The 26547-nt window shown below is 45.4% G+C and overlaps 1 protein-coding gene across 1 annotated transcript in view; it reads right to left on the minus strand.

Moving 5' to 3' along the window:
* Window positions 1–78: 78 nt before the first annotated feature.
* Window positions 79–26547, minus strand: part of LOC133397808 (pyruvate carboxylase, mitochondrial-like) — a 101117-nt gene continuing 74648 nt past the window's right edge. The window contains exons 13-27 of the mRNA XM_061669124.1: window positions 22573–22717; window positions 22400–22489; window positions 20033–20254; window positions 18814–18970; window positions 16495–16735; window positions 16221–16388; window positions 14999–15080; window positions 12816–12973; window positions 12351–12437; window positions 9052–9231; window positions 6228–6402; window positions 5907–5980; window positions 2318–2458; window positions 2038–2139; window positions 79–1428 (exon numbers count right to left, since the gene is read on the minus strand). Of these exons, the coding sequence (XP_061525108.1) occupies window positions 1279–1428; window positions 2038–2139; window positions 2318–2458; window positions 5907–5980; window positions 6228–6402; window positions 9052–9231; window positions 12351–12437; window positions 12816–12973; window positions 14999–15080; window positions 16221–16388; window positions 16495–16735; window positions 18814–18970; window positions 20033–20254; window positions 22400–22489; window positions 22573–22717 (2172 nt within the window). The 3' untranslated portion in view covers window positions 79–1278. The remainder of the gene's footprint in view (window positions 1429–2037; window positions 2140–2317; window positions 2459–5906; window positions 5981–6227; window positions 6403–9051; window positions 9232–12350; window positions 12438–12815; window positions 12974–14998; window positions 15081–16220; window positions 16389–16494; window positions 16736–18813; window positions 18971–20032; window positions 20255–22399; window positions 22490–22572; window positions 22718–26547) is intronic.

The following is a 26547-nucleotide window of genomic DNA, read 5'->3' on the forward strand; positions in this document are numbered from 1 at the left end:
AAGATTGATGCTTTACTAGTCTGGTTCAGTTACAGCATCATAATTTTGCTATTTAAATACAGTAAACAGACACACCAATAGCAGACATCTTCAATTCAACTTTATTTGTAAGTAAAGTAAAGACAACAATTCGAGCTCTCGAGAATTAACCACTTTCCCTTTTGTTTTGTAGTGCTTTTGTTTGTTTTAGTTGTGCTTCTTATCCAGTACAGGCTACACGTCCGCACCTTGAGCAGTCAAATGTAAACTAAAATTTTTTTGCACATGAAAGCGTAAACAAACATTTTGGTTGCTTGTCGATATACACATCTATATGTTGATAAACAAAACAAACAAACAAACAAAAAAAAAAAAAAAACGAACGACAGTAACTGCTTAACGCTAGAAGCAAACGATTGCTTTTAATGGCCGACGTGGAGAAATGAGCTGATGTGCGCGACTGTGCTTGTTTTTTAACGTCCGGAGGTGCAGTGTGACGAGAGGCGCTCTGAAATTTGCTTCAGCACACACAATTAGACTAATGTATGCAAGCGCACACACACACACGCACATTGAAGCTAGCGAGCCGCTCCGCCGCCGCCGGGGTTTCTCAAGAGTCTCTTATTAGTCCGGTTAATTTCACATCACTTGACAGAGTATTAATGAAGAAATGAATCAGCGCGGTTTCATGGGAAAAAGAACACAGCGGGCCGCCCCCCCCCCACGCCAACGTGTCGTCTGGTTTTCGATCGACGAGTCGCTTCCCCGACGGAGCGTCGAGTAGCGAGCGCCGGCTCGAGGTTACTGATACAGTAACGCGACACCTTTTTCCCCTTTTCACCCCAAACAAACAGTCCTGACCTCTGAACTGGAATACACATTCCCAGAATGCACTTGACATGAAACACGAGCGATTAGGAAAGTACCACCTCGGGTCGAGGTGACCGGGAAAAGCCGAAACGAGAACGGGTGGAGCCGACAACCTACTCGCTCCAAATGATGGGAGCGCATCACAAGCACGCTCATAAAAAAAATCTGAGGCCCGTAACTGCGAGGTCGGTTTCGCGACGCGTTCCGCTCAGTTGAAGACGACTAACGGAATGTAGCTCGGTGGCAACCAAGATGACTAAAATAAGCGCTATTTTACTTTGTCATATATTATTGTGCGTGTCCATTCCCCTGCCTCCGCGCTAATGATAGACGACTCCCGGAAAATACCCCAAAGAAAATTGCATCGCACTTGACCCAAACTACGCGCGACCGAAACTCCCCCCCCCCCCCGCCCCAACACATTTCGCGCTACTCCTCGATCTCCAGGATCAGGTCGTCTCCCTCCAGAGAAGAGTCGGCGACGGCGTGCACCGCCTTGACGGTGCCCGACAGCGGCGAGTTGACCACCGTCTCCATTTTCATGGCGGAGAGGACGCACAGCGGCTGACCCTTTTCCACCTGCAAAGGTCACAGCAGCGTCGGTCAGCAGCAGCAGCAGTAGAAAAAAAGGGCTTTTCTGCACTGAAGCAAAATTACAAAAGGAGGACAAAATCCCACCGCAATGGACAGTTAGAACTGATGAAAAGATGAATTACATTATTATGATGAAACAATATTGCTTTATTGTAGCTATGACACTGTTAGGGTGTTGGCTATCGATTAGCTTTAGCAACATTAGCATGATAGCGCAACCACCTTTTGCCCCAAAATGGAAACATGTGATTGGCAATGTTGCGTTGCGGTTGCGTACTCTGACTTCACTCACAAATGTTTCTGTAAGTAACGTTGACAGCATTCAAGACCAAATATTGATTGATGGCTGCTGAACGTACGCAAAAAGTATCCATACATTGGAGACATTTGAACAATTAACCAAATTGCAGACGAGCCTAATTTGACAAAGTTGGGAGTCGAAAGTACCAATATCAGTTTTTAAATGTCGGGAGTAAAAGTAAAAAGTGGTCAGAAAACTGAATTTGTACAGATACGTGAAAAATCTCCTTAAGTGGAGTAACAAAGTGTACTTGGGCACTTCCCACCAGTGTCCACACTAAAAACACGTCTGACCTTGGAGCCAACTTCCACTTTGACCTCCAGCACTTTTCCCGGCATGGGGGCGCCCACCTGACCCTTGATGGACTTCTGGGCCTTGGGGTGGAACTTCATCTCCTGCAGGGGACATTTCAGACATCCGTCATTGGTATCAAATGCGTTTACAGGTGCGATGAGAAATAGAACATCATCGCCGCTGCGCTCTCTCTCTCTCTCCACTAATACACATCCGCGCCGAGGTCTTATCAGCTATCCGTCTCTCACTCGCTTCTCAGCGCAATTCCTCACGTCGTACCTTCATGGCAACCGTGTCTTTCACCAGCACGGATCTCAGCTGTCCGTTCAGCTCGAAGAAGACTTCCCTCTGGCCGGCCTTGTTCAGGTCGCCCAAGGCCAGAGCTTTGATGTGCAGGATCTTGCCCCTCTCCAGCTCCACCTGCAGGCCGAGGGCGGAATGTCAAAAATGCCCTTTAGCGAGGAAAATGACCGATACGGGGACGGGGCTTGGCGCCATTAAAAAGAAAAACGATGTGATTGATACTGAGCGGCTCATGTGTCGTGACTGAGCAAGATTGTCCGATTTGACTTTTGACGCCACCAAAAAAAACAAAAAAAATTGATATGACTGACAGTCACTGTAACATAATGTTGAACATTAAAACAGCAGTCAAAAAAAAAAAAAAAACTGTACTTAAATGACCACGTTCAATAGTACATACTGTACGTACAATGTGCATGTACATACAAACAGATAAATGTTGAATAAAAATTGTACCTGAATAAAAGTTGAAAAACAAACATTTATTTCATAGTTTTGCGAAATCCCAATTTTTAAGGAAACGAGAAATGTTTTTTTCTAAGAAAAAAGTTGTAGTCAGAGTTAGATGAAAGTCCTATTTTAATTCAAGTAAAACATTGCCATGAAAAAAAATGCAAAATCTTCAGCAGATTTCTTTCTTTAAAAAAAAAAAAAAAAAAAAAGTTTGTCAAAAACAAAACAAAAAAACAAAAAAAAAACAAATCGAAGGACGTCATCGTTTTCTGTAAAAACATACATATACTTTATCATAAATAATGTCTATTAATGACAAAAAAGGTTATGGTACAAGTTTAAATATTTTTATTTTTAGGGGATTTTCTTTTTATAGAAATAAAGTAGTACTTTCACGTCCCACTACTGTTACTCGTACCACACTTTGAGAATCACTGGCTTCACCCAAGTCACAAGTACATTTTCAAGGGATCCACGTGACTTACTTGAAGGTTAAAGACTTCATGTGACTTATTCCCACATCAAGAGAATAGAGATATACAATCAGAGGGAGGCCTCATGCTTTTGTTTTTGTGTGCGTGTGTATTTGTGGCATATTTTGGTCAAAAGCATCACAGGTGCCTTCCATCTCGCTTCCTGTGCTACGTCGTTCTCCTTTTTGATGTCTTGCCATCCCTCGGCTACTCCGTTCTTTCGGCTTGTCACCGTCTCGCATCTGAAACGACGACTCATTGACATTCAGAAGCGGATCTCGGTGCCCAAAAAAAAAGACCGAAATACGTGCAGCGGTGGCAAGAATGCCAGCGTTGAGTCTCGAGTGCTTGTTTGCACGCATCTGGCAAGACTTGCAGCAAAATCCAATTGGTGTTTTGCAGACGCTTTGGTCCGTCTGCCGTGCGCCTTCGCCTGCCAAGGCTCATCAAGCCTTCGGACCAATTAAAGCCAAACGTGTCGCGAACATCAACAATCACTTCTCGCCGCTCCTCATTGTGATTCTCCATTTGTGCGGAGACACAAATCAAATCTCTCATTTGATTGCTTCTCATTCCACGCAGTCAAGTGCAACGCGCACAACAGCCAGCTCGTAGTTTCCCTTTCTTGCTTAAACAGTCAAGTGGCGAATAATAACGCTCATAAGATCCAGTTAGGGTGCGTGTATAGTCGCGGTTGTTCGTCGAATGCTAAAACTAACGACACATTCCACTCTCATGGCGTCTTTGACTCAAAACGGCTTTCACACGAGACTTGACGCGACCTTATTAATAACCCGTCTTGGAACGAGATCGCGTGGGTCTGTTGGCGTCTGCGATTATGAGAAGTGACCGCACGTGTATGTTGGACTGGTTTACATTTCTGTCAAACATCATTAATATGATAACGAGTCAGCGGCAATCAAGCTTTTTATGAGCCGCACGCGTGGGTGACTGACAGTAGTGTCTGCGGTCACGTGTGTGTGTGTGTGTGAGCTAGCGATGCCTACATCCCCAAAATACATCTTCCCTTCAGGTAGTCCACTGGTGTGGCCGCGTTAGAGCGCCACATTGTCGGCCACAAGTGTGCGCATGTCACAGTGAGAAAGGGGGGGAAACCCCCCCCCCCCAAAAAAAGTCCAACTTGACAGCCAGCACATGGATAGGGCCTTCGCGCCGATGTGGCCGCTTTAGAGTGCCTCATTGTTGCGGCTTGGATAATATCTATCCAGTCACCGGAGGCTTTAAGCAGATATATTTACACGTCTTATGGCTTATGTGTCAGCATAAGACTGATGCTTGACAAATTTGCATCCATTTTTCCATGTCGTTGCAGAGGCACTTGATTGACAGTTGCGGGGGTTGTGATTTCAGCAACTAGACCGGTCCCAATCCTTTTTGTCCATCTGAAATCCTTCCTGGTCTCTGACAATTTTGAGAAAATGCAATCTTGCCTCTTGTAAAATGTTGTAGTCAATCAATAGTGAGCATCACCTTTGCAACGGTTAAATGACTTATATAGCCTTTATATTGGATCTCATAAATCATTTCCAAAATGCCAACAAAGTCACAAAAGATCCAATTTTGACAGGTAAGATAATGTTGCCCTGTTGTAGAATGCAGAAGTTGCAGACACACGAGCAAAAGTGTTTAGGATTTCCTCTCCAGTAGGCGGGCGCGTTTTTGTCTCCCTCGCCTCCTTTCACAAGCCATAAAGCGACGCTTGTGAAAAAGCTACAAGTTGTCACTTTTTGACGTGCTTTCAGTCCGTCTCTTCCTCCTCTCCGCCGCTAATAAGACTTGATCCTGTGGGAACAACCACTGCCGTGACAACAAAAGGCTTGTTGTTTTCCGCTGGGGATGAATGACTGATGGGGGAGTGCAAAGAAGGGGGGGGGGGGGGGAGAGAAAAAGCGTGGGAAAACAATAAATCCTTGCAAATGTTTGAGTGACATGTTAGAGGTTTGCAGTTTGGGTCAATAGCATATCTGAGCGATCGATGCAACTGTTGAATTTTTGATAGCGTGGCAGCAGTGAAGTGCTGCTCCTCGGGTCCCGAGCAAGATAAAAAAAATACAAAAAAAATCCATTAACACCAACCCGGAGCCCTTCTGCTGCCGTGAAATGAAACACGCCCGCCCTTGGCCGCTCACAATCACTGCGCGAGTGTGCGTAACCCGTAATGAGAATATTGATATCGTCAAAAAAAAGCAGGAATTATTCATCAAGGCGGATGCGAAAGTGTTGCAGCAGGTGCAAAAAAATCCAATGAAAGATGGATGACTGCTTGGCTGCAATGAGGACATGAGCAACTTTGGTAAAAAAAAAGAAAAAGAAAAGAAACAAAAGTTCCTTTTCTTCTCTCCCGACAACTGCTGCAGCGGAGAGCTGTTTACTTGCGCTTGAAAGGCACTCGAGCGACTCCGGAGTCAATTGAGCTCGGCACGCCAAAAGTATGCGACGCTTTCGGCAGCCGGTCATTTATCAGCCCACTCGCAAGTGTCCAACTGCTCACGAAACATTCGGTCCAAATAATAACCGACTATGCCCGCTCGCTTCCTGGCCGGGTCTGACGTGCCGCGGCTTGTTGTCAAGGTCGGCGGCGCTTGCAGTGAATTCAAACGTAGGAAGCGGAACGTTACCTCAAACTCCTCAGCGATCTTCGGCCCATCCAGGAAGAGCCTGGTGCTGAGACAGTCCACTGGGCCGAAGTTACCTGCAGACAGAAGAGGAATCATATCGAATATACGCCATATAACGTAGATATACACAGTATAGACTCTATAGGTGCTGATGATTTAAGTGTGAAGAGAAGGTTCCATCCTCAGAGGTGTCAAAAATACTCCCACTCAACTTTATTACTTTCCACCATTGTACATCGTCAAAATGCAAATTTCTCATTTTAAAGCCGACGACAAACATTTCATGGCATGGCTGTCCACCTTGCAGCCGGCCGGACCCACCAGTGAATTCTTTAAATTCTTGGAACACCTTGGGGTACATGGCCGCCGACATGACGTCTTCGGGCGTGATGTCGTCGCCGTGCGCCGCTCGCAGCCCCGCCTCCAAGGACTTGAAGTCCATCGGCGGCAGCGAGGCGCCGGGGCGGCCCTCCACGCGAGGGAGCGACTTGAGCACCTGCACAAAGAGGAGGGAGAAATCCGGTGTGTCATTTTTTTTTTTTTTATTGAGGTCGAAAGAGGTGTGAGGCATGTCGTGCCACCGGGGAGACCCTCGTGCGACTCGGAAGACTTTGTGATGTGTTAAGAGCTGCTCGAGTTCACAGCGTACTTCTCGCCTTTCCATGAAAAGCGTTAACCTGCCGTTGACCCCGGAAGAGAAAGAATATCCGATATTCGACGTACGAGCAGAACGTTAACGTTGAAAATTCCTCGCAGTTTTGTTTTCAAATAACCGGCGATGATGGCAAATGTACGATTACGGCGCGAAAGAACAAACATTTGTCGTCGTGTGCTACCGGAAGTAAAAGAAATGTGACAATTTATTCGCGACGAATCCGTTTTTCCCCATTGAAATGAAATCCATGAATCCTTTGATTGTTGTGAAAAGCGCTATGTAAATGGAATTCATAATTATTATTATTATTAATCCGTTTCAGCACTCCAAAAACCATAATTTTTGCTTATGTTTTTAATAAAGATAAAAAGCAAAGAAACAAAGTGTTATGACTGTACGTAATGTCGTATTCATGTGTTGGATGTGTACCTTTCAGGGGCGTGGCCTAGTTAGTGACATCAGGAACTTGGTTGGTTCGTCCGTTAGGTTAGGCTTTGTTGGAGAAGTGAGAGGATTCTATTTTTACTTTACCGTTCCGCAATGAGACTTTACTTTACCTTTCCGCAATGAGACAAAAGCATTAAAGTGTCAGCGTGAGCGTCTGCGTGTGAGTTGTGGCCTACAACAGCTCCTCGTGGCATTCTCATTTTGTATTTGTGTGAGGATTACAGTAATTGAATGGCTCCATTTTTTTTCGTGTATCGGAAGCTGAAGTCAATATACCGCCGTATTTGAGTAATGGCATGTCACGATAGCATAATAATAATAATATACGGATAACAGGTGGAATATAGTGCTGTTTTCAGCAAGCAGTACAGCTCCTTTGTACCAAAAGAACCGATCCATGCCATTTCTGGCAACCATGGTTAAACAGTGGAGTGTTGCTAAAAATACATCTCCCCATTCGTACGTGCGTGCGGGCCTCGCCGAGGCTAGAGGTGCGGCGCAAAGCTGTTAGTCACACAGCTTTGGCGGCTCGACGGCAGCTGACTCACGTCACGGCGACGCTTCAAAAGAGGGCCGAGCCATTGAAGTCCCCGCTCGTTATTTGAAGCGGCGTCCTCGGGAGGTTGCTCGAACAAATGAAGACAAAGCCTGTTTGCTCTTTTGCTGACAATTATTAAACAGCACACTCCCACGCTCACTGACAATGAGTTCATTCTCGGCGCTACGCTGAAAGACATGAATGTAAGAACAAAACACCGGGGGCCGCTTTTCTCTTTTTTTGGGGGGCGTACTTGCATGAACAATAAGCGAAAAATGCTGGACTCATGGCGCGTGATGTAATCCGCGAATGACCGCTTGCTAACTATTTTTGGCGTCATTAAAGAAACATGACATGTTCCGTGCTCTGCGTGCACAAAACGGCCCGCAGCTCGAGCACACGCCGCGGCTGATATCGCCATGGTGCGTGCGCAGCGGCAAACCGGAGATGCTGACTAACGAAGCGACTGTCAGGCGACCTGAAAAACAGCAGCAGACAGTCAAAGCATTTCTATCATTTTTATGATATGACCCCTGAGCCTGATTAGCTCCGGACCTGTTCAATCAAGAAATGACTTCACTAGAACGCGTTTGCAGTCGGCCACAAGATCTCAAAAGAGCTTAGCGATGACTCATCCAGGAGGTCGAAAGAACTGCAGGTCTCCCTTGCCTCAGTTAAGGTCAGTGTTCATGACTCAACAATAAGGAAGAGACTGGGCAAAGAATGGCATCCATGGCCAAGTTCCAAGGCCAAAAGCATTGCTGACCAAAATGAACAGGATGGCTCGTCTGTCTTTCGCCAAAATAAATAAGTTTTGGAACAATATTCTATGGACTGATGAGACCAAAGGTGAACCTTTTGGAAGGTCTGTGTCTCATTACATCTGACGTAACGCTAACACAGCATTTCATAAAAAGAACAGCACACGAAAAGTCAAGGGTGATGGTCTGGGGTTGCTCTGCTCCTTCAGGACCTGGGCGACTAGCTGAGATTGATGAGACTGTGACTTCTGCTCTTTACCAGAAAATCCTGACGTAGAATGGTCGGCTATCAGTTGGTGACCTCCAGCAGAAGCGCACGATGAGCCAAAACACGCAAGCAAGTCAACTTCTGAATGGCTTAAAAATAATTCTTCAAGGAAGAGTGGGCCAAAATATTTCCACGGAAATGTGAAACATTCTTTGGCAGTTCTTGAAAATGCCTGATTTCAGCTGTTGCTCCTGAGGGTAGCCCAACCAGTTCTTAGGGTTAAGGGGTTTACTTTTTCCCCACAGAGCCAAGTAGCTTTGAATAGGTTTTTTTCTCTTAATAAATACAATCACAGTTTAACAACTGCATTTTATGTTCAATTGGGTTATCGATAGCTATTATTTAATTTTTTTTGAAGATCTTAAACATTAAAGTGGGGAAACTATCGACGAAAAAAAATAAAGAAAAAATGGAGAAAAGGGGCAAATACCTGTGTGTGCGCGCGTGTGTGCGTTTTCTGGAAGAGGTCGGGGTACCTTGGATCTAAAGGGCTCCGGGAATCCTCCGTGCGGTATCCCAACGTAACCCTGCAGGAACTCCACCACAGACAGAGGGAAGGACAGCTCGTCGGCCCTCTCTTCCACCTCGGCGCGGCTCAGGTTGTTCTGGACCATGAACTGGGCCAGGTCCCCCACGATCTTGGAGGACGGCGTCACCTGAAGGACGTGCGAACAGTTGAGTGGCGCGCGGAAGATCCGCTGCGAGCGCTCAGCAAGCAAAACATTCATTAAAATCACAGGCGCCCGTTGATTATTTATGACGGCGGCTCATGATGCTAATTGTGATCTCATTTGCATGATGGCGGTGAGCAGAGTTCTTTGTGGACTGGCTGAGACGTTAATGCAAGATTCAGCATGCATACGTGGACAAGTCACAAGGGACCTTCAGCTGCGAAGTGCGCCACGAAAGACGGGCAGTCGACGCAGCAGCAGCAACAACAAGATAATTCGCTCGGGCACAATGCGGCAGCTTTGGTGGAGAAGTGAGAGGAATATATTTTTACTTGACGTTTCTGTTGGTGTAATGAGACAACAGTGACAAATGCAATCGCCTGCTGACTTTTCAAAGCTCGTTGATTGGTTTTGTGTATAGAAACCAGATAATGCCTTCTTTTTCAGTTTTTTTTTTCAGAACGCTTGTTTACAGGAATGCCTGAGGGATCGAGAGTGCGGCTGAAAACTTCAGAGTGATCATTACAAGAATCCCACAAGGGAAAAAAAAACAAAAAAAAAACTAAAAGCAGACAACAGCGTGACTGCGCATCCCAAGTCTCCCTTTCGCCAACGTTATCAGCATTTCCTAAGGCCAATCTCTTCTTATTTATTGCAAAGAAAAAGGGCCAGTGCCTTTGGTTTTCGCATGCGTCTTCATGAATCACGGCCTTCTCTCGCTCTCTGCTAACGAGCAGGGTTTGTCATTTGGGCCTGACCGATACGGAATTTTTGAGGCCGATTCCGATAGTTGGCAGAGTAAAATTCAGCTCACCATTTCATTACAAATGTGGGGAAAAAACATTTATAAAAAAAAAAAAAAAAAAAAAAAGTTTGAATTTCATTATCCTGTTAATGTAAAAAAGAAAATTGTCAAAAAATTGGCAGATCTTTACTGACACTCACTGTTTTCACTCGCGACCTAATTCTTTCAATATCACCACAGTCTTTTGCAGCGATAACCCACAACGCACTTGATTCCTGGGCCGTACTTGTATTTCCACACAGCGAATGCATTTCAATTCGGAGGAATTCTGGACAGCCCGGAGAAGCAGCGGCGCACTCGCGCTCTCCGCCCGCTCATCTCATCTGTCACCTCATGCGCACCGCCACGCCCCCGTTTATGCACTCATGCGTGTCCTCATACACCTCATCATATCCTCAAGCCCTTCACCCACGATCATCCTAACATCCACACGCACCTAATCATATCACGGCCAATACTGTCTATATGCACACACGAGGACAAAATTGTTGGCGCTGTTGCGTTAAAGTGGCAGATGTAGGAAAGCAGCCCCCACCCCCCCAAAAAAAAAAAACAGAACTGAGCCTGGCTGTTTGTTTCACAATTGGTACATTGGCACAGGCAAAACTGTTGGTAAAAACCCACAATCATGACTGAAATAACTGGAAAACCATGTTTGTTGAAATGCACATTGACAAGCCAGGATTGCTTTGTGTGATGATTGCGGGTTTTGTGATTGCTTGGTTATGTTGTGGGGACGATTTGCTACATGTGGCACAGAGTGCCTTGAATCGCCCGCGGGGCACAATGAATGTTTTGATAACGACCCCTTTTCACGACAGTCAATATGACTTTCAAAAATTAATGAATAGGACAGCAGGTTCACACAAACTAATACAAACCCAAAGTTTGTCAAGGAATAGTGCTCAATTTTGGTGATGATCTCAAGAAGAGTGCCTTTTTTTTTTGGTTTTGTTTTCAATAACCATGTGAGTCAATACGGCCCACGCACTTCCTCATAGTAACTGATAGTATCATACTATGAATTTCACCTCTTCTGGATGTTTCTGTTCTTAATACCTTCGCATTTCCTCTTCCTCCTTCTAAAACCCGTCTTGAGGGTGGCATTCATCTTCCTCACTCGTCTGTGTGTGTATGAGCGAGCGCGTAAACAACTCTCTCGCTTTTACGGTGTCAAGGGAGCCAGGTGGGCAGGCGAGCGGCAGAAGTGAAGAATGGTACCTGTCACCAGAGGAGGAGACGGCAGACAGAAGCGATAACGAGACACTGGGAGAGCGAGGCGAAGTGGGGAAAACGACGCCAAGATTACAGATACCAGCCCAGAGTCTGATCAAAATGACTGACACGCCTGAGTCGAAGAGACCAAAAGGAGGCGGCGCGCAAGCCGCACAGAGGTTATATATAACACTGCCACGCTGACGCGATCCGTTTGCCCGTCTATGGCATTACCCATTATGTGCTAGTTAAGCGAGTGGACTTAAATACAAAGTTATACGGTTGTTTTAAATACACAACATCTAATTCTCTTTGCGTGACAACTGGGAGTGTCAATAAACAGCCTGAAGCCTTTTATTTTGATGACTTGTTCACCATCTGCAAAACTGCTGCTTATGGAGTAGCGAGTTGAGTTTACTACTTGCATACACAGCGCTCGTTTCTTGAACTTTCCCATTGAAATGAATTGAAATGGCATTAATTCTGAAAAACTAATGTTTTGTCTGCATTTTTAATGAAGAAAAAGCGCTCACTGTATTGTATAAAAACAACTGAAACTCATTCACTGCCATTGACGGCTGTTGAATTCAAATATCCATGTTAACATGGAGGACTGGCAGTGAGTGAATTTTAAACATAATAAAAGCAAATGAAAAGAAAAAAAATGGTTTCATAAAGTAGCATTTGTGCGTGGGGACTCGTAAGTCAAGGAGGTATCACTGTTTTACAGATTATTTCACGGAATCCTCTCGCTCACATGACCGCACGACAAAAAATGTCAGCTAGCAGGATCCCAGAACACGCTGGAACCAAAAAGAGGATTTCACCAAAGTGTCCCCACCAAGCATGCAAAAAGTCCAAGGCTGAGCCACACCTCTGATTGTCGAATGTACTTATTGATTGAGAGCAAAGCAATGTGTGAGGAATGCGGTTGATAAAATAGAAAGGTTTGCTAGATAAAGAAAGGGAACACTGAAGGAGTCTCATTAACTTGGCAAGTTCATTTCTTTGTGACTCGCGGTAAGGAAGTCCTCACGTAATCGAGTCATCGCGATGTTGTGCGCGTTTCATCTCCACGTCTCACCTTAATGAGGTCTCCCAGTAGTTTATTGGCTTCAGTGTAGGCCTTCTTCACCTCCTTGAACTTATTCCCCAGGCCCATACTGTGCGCCTGCCATCACAAAACAACAACAACAAGAGCGGGAGCATGACGATGACTTGGATATTCCGGGTCAACTTCTGTTCTAAAGCTTCTCGCCCACATACGACTGGCCACAAAATGAGAAAATGAGTTACATTCCCACTATATACTGAGAGCCAACGCAAGAGCTGAATCAAAAAAGACAATAGAGATGAATATTTACAGTGGATATATTGCACTATAGTGTGACTTTAGTGGAAAGAAGCACTATTATTAGACTGGACCTGGAGGCATACAGTGGGGTGGGCCTGTGTTTACAACAGCTCAATTTCACAGGTCAGCTGTGAGACTAAAAAGCCATTTCACTTCATTGAGCTTGGGGGGGAAAGAAGTATAGCCGTGGGGCACCTGGAAGTGGAGGTTGGTGTACTGTCCTCCGGGTATCTCGTTCTCGTAGACGTCGGCGTTGCCGGACTTCATAGTGGCCGTGCAGTCAAACGGAGCGTAGAGGCCTCGAGCCACTTCCCAGTACTCGCTGTAGTCGAACACCTTCTCCAGCGTGATACCTGCGACACACGATCAGACACTGACAAGTTTCAAACCAGCTTAAAATACATTGCGGGGGGGGGGGGGGCAAACAGCAGGGTAAGTGCTTCACTAAGTTATTTTGTTTTCTCGACACTGCATTTGTATTACTTTAATTCACACCCTCGTGCCTCCTCTCAGTGGCGTGCAGTGGATGTAGACAAACAGATATTTCCCCCCCCCCCCCCCCCAATAAATTACAATACTAATAGAGTACATACATGCATACATTACAAAACCGTTTCTGGGGGGAGGCTGGCATGTTAATGTCATTCCAATTCATTTTATTGAGGAAAGATTTAAGATAGTAAGTTTTGAGTTACGAGCGTGGTCATGCACTGAATTATACCTTTTTTATGTCAGGATAAAAAGGAGTAATTGTACAAGAATAAAGCATTCTGTATTGATAGCATCGTATTTTTAGATAAGATAATGTATTATGACATTCAAGTCGATGTAAGAAAGTCAAACAATGAGTGAGTTTCAAAAATGCAAATGTGTTCATGTAATATTACTTGTATTCTGGAAAGGACAAATTAATTGAAAAAAAGGACTTTAGTGTCAAAAAGTACACTTTTTGTTTTAAAAAATGACTATTCATTTGGGGGACGTCAGGTTTCTGTGATGATATGTCACAATCAAATCAGAGCTTCTTATTGGCCAAAAGCTGAGTTAGGGAGAAGCAATTGTTTTTTGTTATTTTTTAATGATATGATATAATTTTATTTCATTCCCCTTTTTGCTCAACTTGCCACTTGGGCTTTGTGTGCCTTTTCCGCAGATTCATGTCACAGCCGTAAAATGGCCGTACGTCTTGACGGCGCATCCTCAAATGGCTGAATTGTTTTGGCAGCTGTCATTACAGAAACCTTGGCAGTAAGTGAGAAAGCGCGGCAAACGAGCGCTTTGTCATCCCCTCGAGTGTGCCGGTGATTGATTGAAGAGACAAATGGATTAAAGGTCACTTTTTACCACAAACAAATAGTGACGAAGGTAGTGCTTGCCAAGGGAGTGGGAGAAGATTTGTGAAATGTGCATTTAAAGGGCTGTTAATTGTTATGCCACTGAGGCGGAGGAGGATGAAGAGATGATGCGAAAGAGGAAGCAGAGCACACAGCAAACTACTCATTATTGCTTGGGCGCCCAGATGGGAAGAAAAGGTGGGGGTGGGGCTGGGGGGTGGGGGCGGAGGTGAAGAAAACAGGCTAAGGTCGGTAACGCTGCGGAACACGCGGAGGCATCCAAGGCCGCGCGCTGTTTGGTGAGAACGAAAAGACGAGAGGCAGCTGGCCTTCAAAAGGAGGACGGCGCACACAAGGTGACGGAATTCAAAAGCGTTTTCTTGGAGAATATGATCAAAGGATCTTGCTTCCAAATTGGGCTGTCACGAATACATCTTGAAAGAATCGATTCTCCGATTGATGATTGATCAAACAATTGAATAATAATCGCCCACCCCACTATTACAAAAAACAAAAACATAAAATATGTATTTTTATTTTGTATCCTGCTAACATGCATTTTATTATTTATTTCAGCATATACCTTCAAAGATACGTATTTAGAAACATATCTCTGAATTCGCTATCCCCGCTATCGCGCTACGACAATCAAGCTTGATTTAACGGCATTTTATTTCTTTCCAGGCACAACAACTCCGAATCATTTCATTAATGAACGAAGCCAACATTTCTGTTATTGATCACCGTTTGACTCCAGCTCCCTCCTCCTCGTTTCCTTCCTTTCATAATTGGCCAAATATCAGATGCTGTGTCTGCGACTTCCATATGAAAGTTACTGTTTTTTTTTTCATTTTTATTGATTGTTTGTTTCACCAAGCGTGCAGGGAAGGACATTCTCAAAAGGCAAATCACTGCTGGCTGATACATGTTCCAGACCATTAATAACGAGACTCAAAGATTTCTATCTTGTCCAACACGCTCACTTCTACTTACCCACAACGGCCACAATATTAGGTACAACGGCAGGTACGGAAACATGCTTACCAGTGTCCAACTTGGTCCCCTTGGCGCAGGCAACCATTGCGCCCATGCTCGGTTGAGACGTCATGCCGGCCATCGAGTCAACCTGAGGGTCCCAAACAGGAGAGTTGGTAACAAAAGTAAAAAGCAAAAATGAAAAATGACAGAAAATCTCTTCTGTGTGTGCGCGTGTGTGTGTGTGTGTGTGTGTGTGTGTGTGTGTGTGTGTTAAGAGCAGCCAGTCAATGCAAATAATGAACTTGACTTTACTCCATTGGAATGAAGAATCAGCATGCAAGGTCAAAAAAGTAGTATTGAAATGTTCAGAGGCCCAAATTGCAAACCGTAGCCTCTTGGTTCAATAAATGCTTTTGAGATTTTTTTTTCCAACTCTCACTATGAAAATATCAGAAAAATCCTATTTGTTCATGTTAATGGAATTACGTGAGGGCGCCTTCACGGGCACGTAAGTAAAGATGGAAAGAACTTAAAAAGGGACACTGCCTGTGTTTGGAATCCCTTATCACGAAATATGCATTGTTTTATATCGTGGATTATATCGTTCAATCAAATGAAAAATAGTTTTGGAACACAACTCTGGTGCATAATTAATTATATATTATCATTGCTGTTGCATATTTGTAACGTGGTGCATCAATCGCCTGTAATAAATACTGAACGAATAACAATAAAAAAAATGTAAGACTCGTGTATTAAAAAAAAATAAAAATAAATAAACACTTGACGTGCACCCTCTATTGTGATGTGTTGCTCTACTTATACTTAAGATATTTTGGGACAACAACACAAAAATAAAATGCAATTTTCTTTTCCTGTAACGACGCAATGCATCATGGGATATACTGCTTTTTTAGTGATTATTGGTTGTTCATTAGTTTTCAAGATACCTTGCGGGGTAACTCTAGGGGATAACCTTGAGTTGAGTCAAAGTTGATGAATCGAGGACTTGTATGTTTAATTATGTTATTTTTATGAGTTTCTCTGCATATGTCTAAATATGTCTTTACATGAAACCGGTCCGTGGCGCAAAAAAAAAAAAGGTCGGGGACAACAGTAGTGTCCTAAAAAAGACGTCAGTGATTAATCGACTTTGACTCGACTTTCATCACGATAGTCGACTCCAAAAAACCTTTTTTCGTTCACGAAACACTCGAGCGGGACTACAAAATGTATCACGGTCACTTTATAGCGGAATGGGAGTGACTCCAAACGCGGTCAGACTCACCGCCACGTCCACGACGTCGGCTCCGGCCTCCGCACACGCCAGCATGGCGGCCACGCCGGCGCCGGCTGTGTCATGCGTGTGCACGTGGATGGGCACGTGTGGGAAGCGGTCCCTCAGAGAGCCTACCAGCAGCTTGCTGGACTCCGGCTTAAGCAGACCGGCCATATCCTGGAATCCAAAGACAAAGAAACAGCCTCAAAGGTTCAGTTACAGAACGCATCCCCCTCGATAAACGACGCGTTCACTGCAAACGTTGGTATTCCCGCTTACTCACCTTGATACAAAGGATGTGCGTTCCAGCTTTGACGAGCTCCTCTGCTAGCTCCAGGTAGTAGCTGAGGGAGTACTTCTGCCTCATCGGGTCTGACACGTCGCCCGTGTACGAGATGGCCGCCTCCACGACGCCGCCCGCCGATCCGGCCGCCTCCATGCCCAGCAGCATGTTGGGCAGGTAGTTGAGGGAATCGAAAACGCGGAAGACGTCCATGCCGTTCTCTTTTGCCACCTCGCAGAACCTGAACGGACAGAGTTGAGCTGAAATTAAAGCAGTTGGGATTTACAGCGCAGGTATCAAATTTAGATAACGGCAATCCACGTCATTTTGTGTGGCCCGTGAAAGCTTGCCACATTTTTTTTCCTTGACTTCTGTTCAAAACTGGCCAGACTGGTGCCTTGAGATACAAATTGAATTTGTTCTGTGCCCCCCCGTTGAAATGAATGGAAACCCAACGGATTCCGTTCCAGTCATCAACAAAAGCATTTTTTTAATCATGTTTTTTTTCATAAGAAAAATTGCACTTAATAGTACTACATAAAAACACACAGTAGCATTGTAACATTTGCTCTACTACTGTACCAAATGTATTGTCCTTCTTCTTCTGTGGGTTCTATTGGCAGTTTGCAAAACAACCTAATGGCCCATTACTGCCACCAACTGATTTTGCACCTCCACTGCAAGGAAACCAATGTGAATTGACGGCAGCCGGAGACTCCAATGTGAACCGAAACATGACCTTAACGCCTCCCCAAGGGCACCACTAACTTTGATGTGGCCCACAATGAAAACATGTTTGACAGGCCCAATTTCTGGTAACACAACAAAGATTTGCCGCTTACGCCGACGCGATGAATAAGTGGTCGTGAATTGCTGTTGTCACAGATAACGGGGCGCATGCGAGTCAGGATAAGCTGTTCAAATCCATCCATAAAAAGCTGGAGTGGGGAATCCTTGCCTTTATTGCAGTACCTGGCAATCCTAATCAGGTTTGTCAGCACCTGCTTTAACACAACATTTGCACAACAAGAGCCATTGTTTCGCTCAACCAACACACGCACTTAGCACCGAGCCACAAGGGGATTATTATCAGGCGCCGTGTCCGCTGTTTACACAAGGGCTGCCGCCGCTCGGCACCACGACACAAACACGGTCGCGTCCTAAAAGTGGTTGTGCAGCTCACGATTCTTGCGTGCGTCGGAAAGTCGCCCCATCGTCATCAACGTTTGAGAACGTGACCCAATGAAACGCATTTTAAATCAATTAGATGCCGTGGAATTACATTGTGATTACATCGCGTCTATAGCGCCGTTCTGGGCAATTTCACTTGCAGCCTACAGCACTCAAAAAAACACCCCCCCCAAAAAAAAGCTGTCAAAGAGAGGGAGAAAGCATGAAAATGGGAATGGAGGCAAATGGATCAAAGACATTAATCGTAATGGCGCCCATTTTCAATGGCGGCATGAAGAGAGAGATATGAGTGCGGTGGGACGAGGAGGAGAGATGAATGACGCATAAAAATGAACTGGAAGAGCGAGGATAAATAATCAAATTGAAGAGGGATGAGCAGCCACAAAAACATCAGACAGGACAGGGGAGAGGTCTGTGTGTACGTGTGTGTGTGTGGGCGTGTGGGCTGCTATATTTGTCATAAAGCCACTACTAATTTATCGGCGCCCAGTGTGTGTGCGTGGAGGGGGGTCTTACACCCTTGAGTGTGTGTGCATGTGCAGGCATGAGTCACCCACAAAAGGGAGGTGACTAATCAATCTGTTTGCGAAAGTGCTCGAGGCAGATACCACATTTATTATTTATGGGACCTCAAAAGCGTTACACTAGTGTAAATGTGTGTCATGTGCTTTGGTGGAGTGTGTATGTGTGTGTGTGTGTGTGTGTTTCTGTGTGTACCAATTTAAACAAACTGATGAGTGCAAGCTGCACAGACCCCACAAGTACTTTTAAGGCGCCATTTCCCACATTTTCACAATAGAAGTCAGGAAATTATATATTCATTATCCTCTCAGAAAATGTTTCATAAAGTGAAACATTATAGAGTGCTATTTTTCTCCTTCCCTGCCAGCCATCCCAGTTAACATAGATATTTGACGTCAAACGCCGTCAATGGCAGTGAATGAGTAAAAAAACAAAACAAATCACACAAAAACAAAACAAATCACACAATTTTGGGGGAAATTCATTCATTTTCATGGGGAACGGTGATTTGAGTGTTTGAGTTCCAAGCGTGGTCACGGAACAAATATACAGCGCAAATGTACCTAATGGAGTGACCACGCTGAACACACACACTACGCCACTCACTTGAAGACGGCGTTGTCGGGGTAGTTGGTGTAGCCCACGGCGTTGGCTCCTCTCAGCAGCATCTGGAACGGAACATTTGGGATCAAAGCCCTCAACTCCTGGAGTCTCTTCCACGGGCACTCGGACAGGAAGCGCATGGCCACGTCAAAGGTGGCGCCTGGGTGTACACACACACACACACACACAGACACACTCAAATTGATATTTAGTGTGACACCGCAAACTGATTTTTGTCATCTGACTAAAGTTATGCAAACATTGCATTTTCATTCCGACGACGCCCTCTCATCTGAAGGCTGCTCGTATGAAATGTTCTCCGCGGAAGAGGGGGCAGAGGGACGAAAGAAAAACAAACAAACAAAAAATGACAGCAATCTCTCATTTTCCGTTGTGGATGAGACATTTATCATATAAACCAGAAATATTGAAGCCTCCGGTGGTTTTGTGCTGATCCAACACTGTCACCATTAAATCTCAATTGCAGTGTGCATTTGGAAATGGAGCAACTGTACAGTCCTCTGGGAAGGACGTGGTATGCCCCAGAAGCAGCTTCCTCTTTATCAATTGTTTATCGCGGCGCCCATGTCTGGATTTCAGCTGACGTCAGCTCGCCGGACTTTGATATGGAATGGTGCTGAGCGAAGGAGTTCACGTCCAAATGCATGCTCGCCGCCGCTTAATTAGATCACGGGAATGAAGACGAGCGTACCGGTCCGGACTTTCGGCGCTACAGTGACGCTGAACTGGAAATAAGGAGACTTCGCCGTGATTTGCATTCATGTTGAAATTTTGCGGCCGTGCGATAACGAGATCTGCTCAGCGTGTGCTAAGCTCTGCTCGATCTGATAAAGGTTCAAATGGTAGCGCGACAGTCTGAGCGTAGCCATACGTTATGTGACCCAATTCAAATGTACTGTATCCTCCGCGGTTTTGGGAGAAACGCTATTTCAGGAAGGGACTAATCCTCAAAGGGCTTTCGCAGCTTAATCTGCCCAATGAGTCATTGTGCCTCCGAGCGGCTGGAACACGTGCCGGCAAATATCTGAGAGCATAGCAAGGAGACAATATGTCAGGATCCCAAATCGTCACCGCGCCATTGATCGACACCTGTCGCCTCATCAGCTCATTGAACCGGTTCCCGTTTTGCTGTTTTTCTTCTCAGACATTTACAATAAATGGCGATGGACGTAATTCCAGCCTCTGTTGTCATGTGACCTACCTCCCCAGTTCTCCAGGCTGAAAAGGTTGTTGAAGTTATGGCTGACAAATGGGGAGATTCTCTTCAAGTCGTGGGTGCGCACCCTGGTGGCCAGCAGGGACTGGTGGGCATCTCTGAAGGTGGTGTCCATGAGCAAGAGCCCTCGGTGGGCACGCACGGCCTTGGCGAAGCCCTCCGGACCATCGCGCAGCAGGACGTCGCGGAATCCTACCGGAGGCTCTCCTACGGGTGCGAATGATAGATTGGGGATCCAATTCACCTGACATACCCAGTGTTTATAATTAGCGTAACATCTATGCTAATTTCGGCTCAGCCATGTAAGGCATTTCACATTGTACGTTAGCATTAGGCTAGCATACGTTTGTTAGCGAAACTGATATGGTTTTGTTGAACATGTTGGTGTTTAAATATACAATTCTATTTTGCTCTTCAACTGCGAGTGACAAACAGCTTGAAGCAAGCATGGTTGGCCTCTTATTTGGAGAACTTGGAGTCTTCTTCTTATCACCTCAAAGTGATGTTATATGATAGTCTCCTACTGCTTGACAGCGAGAGAGTGGGCGTGCAGGCACTAAGAAATACTTAAAAATGTGTATTTTATTTTGTAGTTTAGATGTGTTTAAAATGTGTGCGCGTGTGTGTGTGTGTGTGTGTGTGTGTGTGTGTGTGTAGGGCGGGGGCGGGGAACTACAAATATTTTATTATATAGTCTCTCTTCACCTATCGTGGATGTGTCTGGAACTTATCCACCACAACAAACAAGGTTCACTGGAAAAAAACAACAACAACGAAGCGCCTCATCATAACTTCTAACACTGAGGAACACATTTGCTGTCAAAGCACAAGCAACACATTTTACACATGCGCTGCTACCAACAAGCCTCTGCCAGGCAATTAAACGCGAGCACAACCAAATATCGGTAGCCGAAGTGAGATCAATCGGAGCTGGTGTGTGGATGTTCATCAATCAATTAGTCCAGTTAATGAGCTACTGACTATCTGCCTGCATGCTCGCAGCCCTCTGTTACTTATCTTTTGGGTTTGTTTGCACTTGACCTTTTCCTTGGCGCACCTCCGCCACCTGAAGCAAACGAACTCCCGTGAAGAGGGAAACGCCAGTAATACGCTGCGCCAGATCAGCCCAAACGAAAAAGGACATGTTAAACTTATCAAAAATGAATCAGACAAATGATTTATGTGCATTGCCCGCCAATTTTCACAACCAATGCGGGATGTATTTACAATGCCGGGGACCATAATGGCCCAGGCGTCTGCATAAATAATACAACAAGCAATAGAATGTCACTAAGAGATCCAGAACACGCATTATAAATCCATTTGTGTTGTGCGCCTACTGTGTGCGTTAAGATTACTGTAATCACCCAACCGATGTATCCTACATGCACAGGGACGGAATTCATTGGCCAGTTTATTACCACCACCAGGGAGAGCCGATCCTTTCCTAAAAGTTGCCATATTTTGCTTTTGAAAATGTCACGAGACAGTACAATTGTCCTGATCGGTTCATCGCGTCTCATGTTTCCACCTGGTCGATGATTGCCTCTGTATGCAGGGAGGATTATAGCCTACGCCGGACCAAAGCCTCTCATGTCCTCTTTTTATAACCCCACTCTCCTTCCATGTCGCTCTCCCTCCGCAGAGTGTGATAATACTGGCCTAATCCCTCTCTTCTTTCCATCAATCCCTCAGTTGAATGAAAGAAAGGATATACGCACCTTACAAATCTCATTACTCAGCTTTAGGTGCATGCATCCACACAGTCCTGCGTACCTGCTCCATGCAGGACACGCCACACTAGTTTTTTTTTGGGGTGTTCGCGTATGATAGCCTACCGCCATGTTTGGAGACAAGCTGAGTAAGGGCCAAATTTTCACGCACGTATTTCACCGACAGCTGAGACTGCTTGCAATTCCTGGAACGTGTCATTTTCCAGAGACTTGAGAATGTCACTGAAATCTGTACAAAACATAAAGGACAATTAAAATCTAAAAACGTTCTTTTGTAGTGCTGCTCTTATCCAAAGTGCCCTAAGGTTCCACAAGTGTTTACAATTTGAGAACACGAGGCCCGGAGGGAAGTGAACGCATCTTCCTCGCCGAGACACAAGTGGGCACAATTGCAATGAAGCGCATTTGAAATATGTAATTTGCAAATTGTGTTTTCGTACCTGTAGCTCACATGTTAAAATTGTCCCGTTAAGTCAGAAAGGGGAACAGTTGCGTTGCCTTTCTGTACCGTATTGATTGTTTCTTGACCTGCGACGTGATAGTGGTGCTAAATTGGGATACATCACCACTGAAGGCCACGTGACCAAAAGCACAGCCTGTCACTGGTAATGATACGTACCCATGGTGACGGGAGGAATGACGGGGTCAATCGAGGACGGTTTGGCCTTCACTGGGATGGGCGTGGTCGGTCCGTTCACCATCACGTGACCTTCAAACACAGCAGACAGTTTGAAGGCAGCAGAAAATAAAACAATATGCAGGTGTTTTTATTTTTGTCATCTATCGCCTGACCCAGATAGTGCAGCAGCTTCTGCGCTCGGTTCTGCGTGGGCTTGAGGTTGAACAGTTCCTGGTTCTCGTCGATGAACTGTGTGTCGACGGTGGAGTGGAGGAACTGGTGGTTGGAGAACACATTCTGGAGGAACGGGATGTTGGTCTTGGATGGAGAGAAAGGCGGACAAACAAAAATCACGCTGTAATTCAAGCCTTCACGATGCATAAACGATGCGCTGGCCAAAATACGTTCGCTGTGTTGTATAGCGTCACTGCCGGGCGGTCAATTTCAAGTTTTTCACAAATCCACACTCTTGCTCCGCCGCCTGTTATTTTCACGCATAATTTTAAAGACAATAGTTCGATAGACAGATAAGGCTCACAACACAGTTGGGATACACGGACGCACTGTGTACAATAACCACTTGCGGGCCATTAAGATAGCATTCCAAAACACTTGGAGTGACTTGAGATAATTGCCTCTGCAGTCAACCAGGAATCCAATAATTAACAGGTACAGTAAACGCAACACACGCACGCCAACACACACACACACACACACACACACACACAATAAAACAGAGCTCATTAGTGGTCCCAAGAGAGCGCCATAGAGCACAGAAATCAATCTGTTGAGGCATGTAAACGTGCAAGTGGTCATGCCAATACTGCCCAAATGAGAGGCATATTGTTTTATTAGCAGCACAGAATAATATAAAAGGAAACCGAGACAATAATAGAGACACATTGCAGATTCACAGCACATTGTGGGAGCTAGCAAAAATACCTTTGAGTTAAGAAAGTGAGACGAAACGTGTCCCTCTTTGGAAGCACAGTGGGGGGTGAAAAAAAAGGGGACTTAGGGCGTATTCTTAGCCTCGTACAGCAAGCGAGGCAGCAAGAGAAGAAGGCGGCCAAGGGATTCACGAGGCTGTGCAGCATGCCTAGCCTTGGGCGACCACGAGCTGTGTGGACCAAAAGAACAAAAAGTAAGAACGGAAGAAAAGACGGCGACAATTTGACTTTCCTTCTAATTTATAGGATAGCCAATAGCAAGAGTATTAGGATTGATGCTGCCCATGCAGATAGCTGGCTCCAAGGACAAACAGGCAACCGATGAAATTCTACTGCATCACAACTCCAGCTGCTTACCGGCACCAAGCCGAAACTTTCTGGGACAAACGGTGAAAAAGAGCATTTTCATAAAGCTTACCGAATCATTCGGACTAACTGGCTTTGATGGAGTCAATAAATGCACTCACTGGCCATAACTTTAGGAACACCCGCATGGAACACAGGAGCTGGAGCTGCACTGCACTCAAATATGTTACTCTTAAATAACGCCCCCCCCCCCTAAAAAAAAAGGGGTGGGGGAGTGGGGGGGGGGGGGGGACAAACAAATACTTTCATTGAGCATGATTAGGCAGCGACTCTTTTGGATCTCATGAGATGCCTAATGTTGTGAAACATGAATGGAGACAAATAACACAAGCTGCCGCTATTAATGAGTGAAACGAATACACGGAGCTGTGTCCTTTTTTGCACTCTTACTGTATAAGATCAATGTGTTCATTAGGAGGCCGCTTGGCATGTCGTGCGGTTACATTACACGCAGACGCCCCTTCCCTGATTTGGATGCGCTGTAAACATCAGTGTGGATACGGCTCTCAGAGTTATGCCGGCTGCATGCGCATGACAACAACACACAGTCTACCAAAAGTCTGTTTTTTTTCGTCACATGACTGTCTCTGTGGCACATGCGTCAGCCCCGCGAGATGACCTGTACTTGTGACAAAATTCCACACCGTTTGGTCCCAGCTGGCTGCTAATCGTGAAATAATGGCTGCTCACGTCGTCAGCAGGGATTCGAGTGAGTTGAAATCTGTGTCATGGTGCGTGGAATGGAACATTTGAAATCTATTAATAGTTTTACTTACATAGGGTAGCAAGTCCCAACGTGTAGCTTCGTCAAGGAAAATTCAAACGTTTACTGCCACCGACGAATCTATTCGTCCAATATTTTTTTTATTTTTTATTTTTACCAATGGGTCACGCCAGTTACGATAAATGCATGCTTGTGACGTGCACGTCTACCATTGCGCACCGAGTGCGCCCAAACGTCGGAAAGAGGAAAATACTGTAAAACCCTGCTTTTCTCCAAGCGGTCGCTCTCAGCGAATGGACACGCCGTACAATCCGCTGTGAAGAGCGGCAACACAAACGAATGCCCGACAGCTGCGCGCCGAGGCGGCGTTGCAGCGCCGCACATTTCCGACCTCGCGTGCGCCCAACTATCGTTCCTTGCGTGAAGCGCTCCAAATGACAAACGCATGCAGGCGTAACGATATGGAAGAAATACTCGCTCAAGAGGAGCCATAATTAAACGTCAGCTGTGGGCGGGTCGTTGCCAGGGCAACCGCAGACTGTCGCTATTAATTCTGAAGCCTGCGGATTTTTTTGGGGTGTACCTTTCAGCCAACTCGACAGGAGATTCAGTCCAATCTGTAAGACGCATGTCATTATAACAACATAATTAAGGATGCCAAAGACGGTGAGACACTTGAGTGAGATCTTCGGCAGCGTCGTCTTGATGAGTGCTCTGTGGGCTATAAATAAACTTTCTTGCGCTTCAAGTGTGTCTTTCGTCCTCTGTGGAAAACCTAATGTGTTGGCTGGCGAGGAGAAAAAGAAGAAACTCAAAAGTGCTTTGCGTCAGTTTGTATTGATTACAGCGAGAGCAGACGCGGGAAGTGGAAGAGAAAAATGGAAAGTGAGTTGCGTATGCGCCGTGGAAGACACAAAACAGCAGAAGGTAAAAAACAATCGTCATCCTTCTTCAGCCTCGAGTCCAATCGCAAGTCCCGACAGTGCATTATGCATGACAACTCACTCTTGGAAACATTTGGCTCGCACCTTTGATTTGATTTCCCAACGCAGGCCACCATCTCCCTCAGGTAATTTCTTCCATAAAATCCGAGTGAATGAGTCAAGCTTTTGAGCAGCCAGAGCAATGCGGACAAATGAGAGCCAGGCGCTCTTTTTCTTCTACTTCATTGACCGCTTCCCGGCGGCGGAAGTGAGCAGGTAATCATTAGGAGAGCGTCTTACAAATGCACAACACATAAATAAAGCACAATGACGTGCAAACAGCTCAGAGGGCAAAATTAGGAGGTGTGTTGTTCACAATCTTGCCAAATCTGAATGAAAGTCAGCAAATACTGTCTCGAAAATGTTTCAAAATAGTGACAAATCAAGCCATTTTCCCCTCCGTTCTTAAACGCTGAATGCACTGAAACCACTCCCTGCTCGACTCGACTGTCAATCGAACACCACTACAACAAATGGAATCGACTTCATCTAGCAACTTTTACATGGCGACACAACTACGTCTGCGCCACGAAAATACATCTGCATGAAGCCTCCAGCGGGTCCTTGCGCAGATAGCTAACAGTCCCTCAGAGAGTCCAACTCTGCTTGTTTTTAGCTGTTTATTGACACACACACACACACACACACACAATAAATGGAAGTACACTCGTATATTTAAATATGACACGTTTTACAATCGTGGCCAACTTAATGCTAACGCATAATGTAAAACGCCATTGACGGGCTAACAAAAATTAGCATCGAAGTCACGGTCGTCAAGCAACAAATGTTCACGCACAAACGCTGTAGGAACATGCATAAAGACAGATAAGCTCAATCACAGTCATGTTCTTTATCCTCCGCGAAGAACGGCTAAGGTTAGCGCCGTACTGATGAGATGCGAGGTGTCGGCGCACACCAGAAAAGCAGCACAAAGGCCGATTAATTGACACAGTGTGACAAAAACTGTTTCATTCTTTTGACTACTACTATTACTCGCTCGACTCTTTGAAAACAACTTCCTCCTTCTCTCCTATCTGCCCCCAAGAGGCCGAGGCACCGTGAACTGGATTTGGACGAGGTATCAAAACCGCTTGCGCAGAGGGCGGTCCAAAAACACCTGTC

The sequence above is a fragment of the Phycodurus eques genome, chromosome 23, assembly GCF_024500275.1.
Source record: "Phycodurus eques isolate BA_2022a chromosome 23, UOR_Pequ_1.1, whole genome shotgun sequence".
In the NCBI taxonomy this organism is placed as follows: domain Eukaryota; kingdom Metazoa; phylum Chordata; class Actinopteri; order Syngnathiformes; family Syngnathidae; genus Phycodurus; species Phycodurus eques.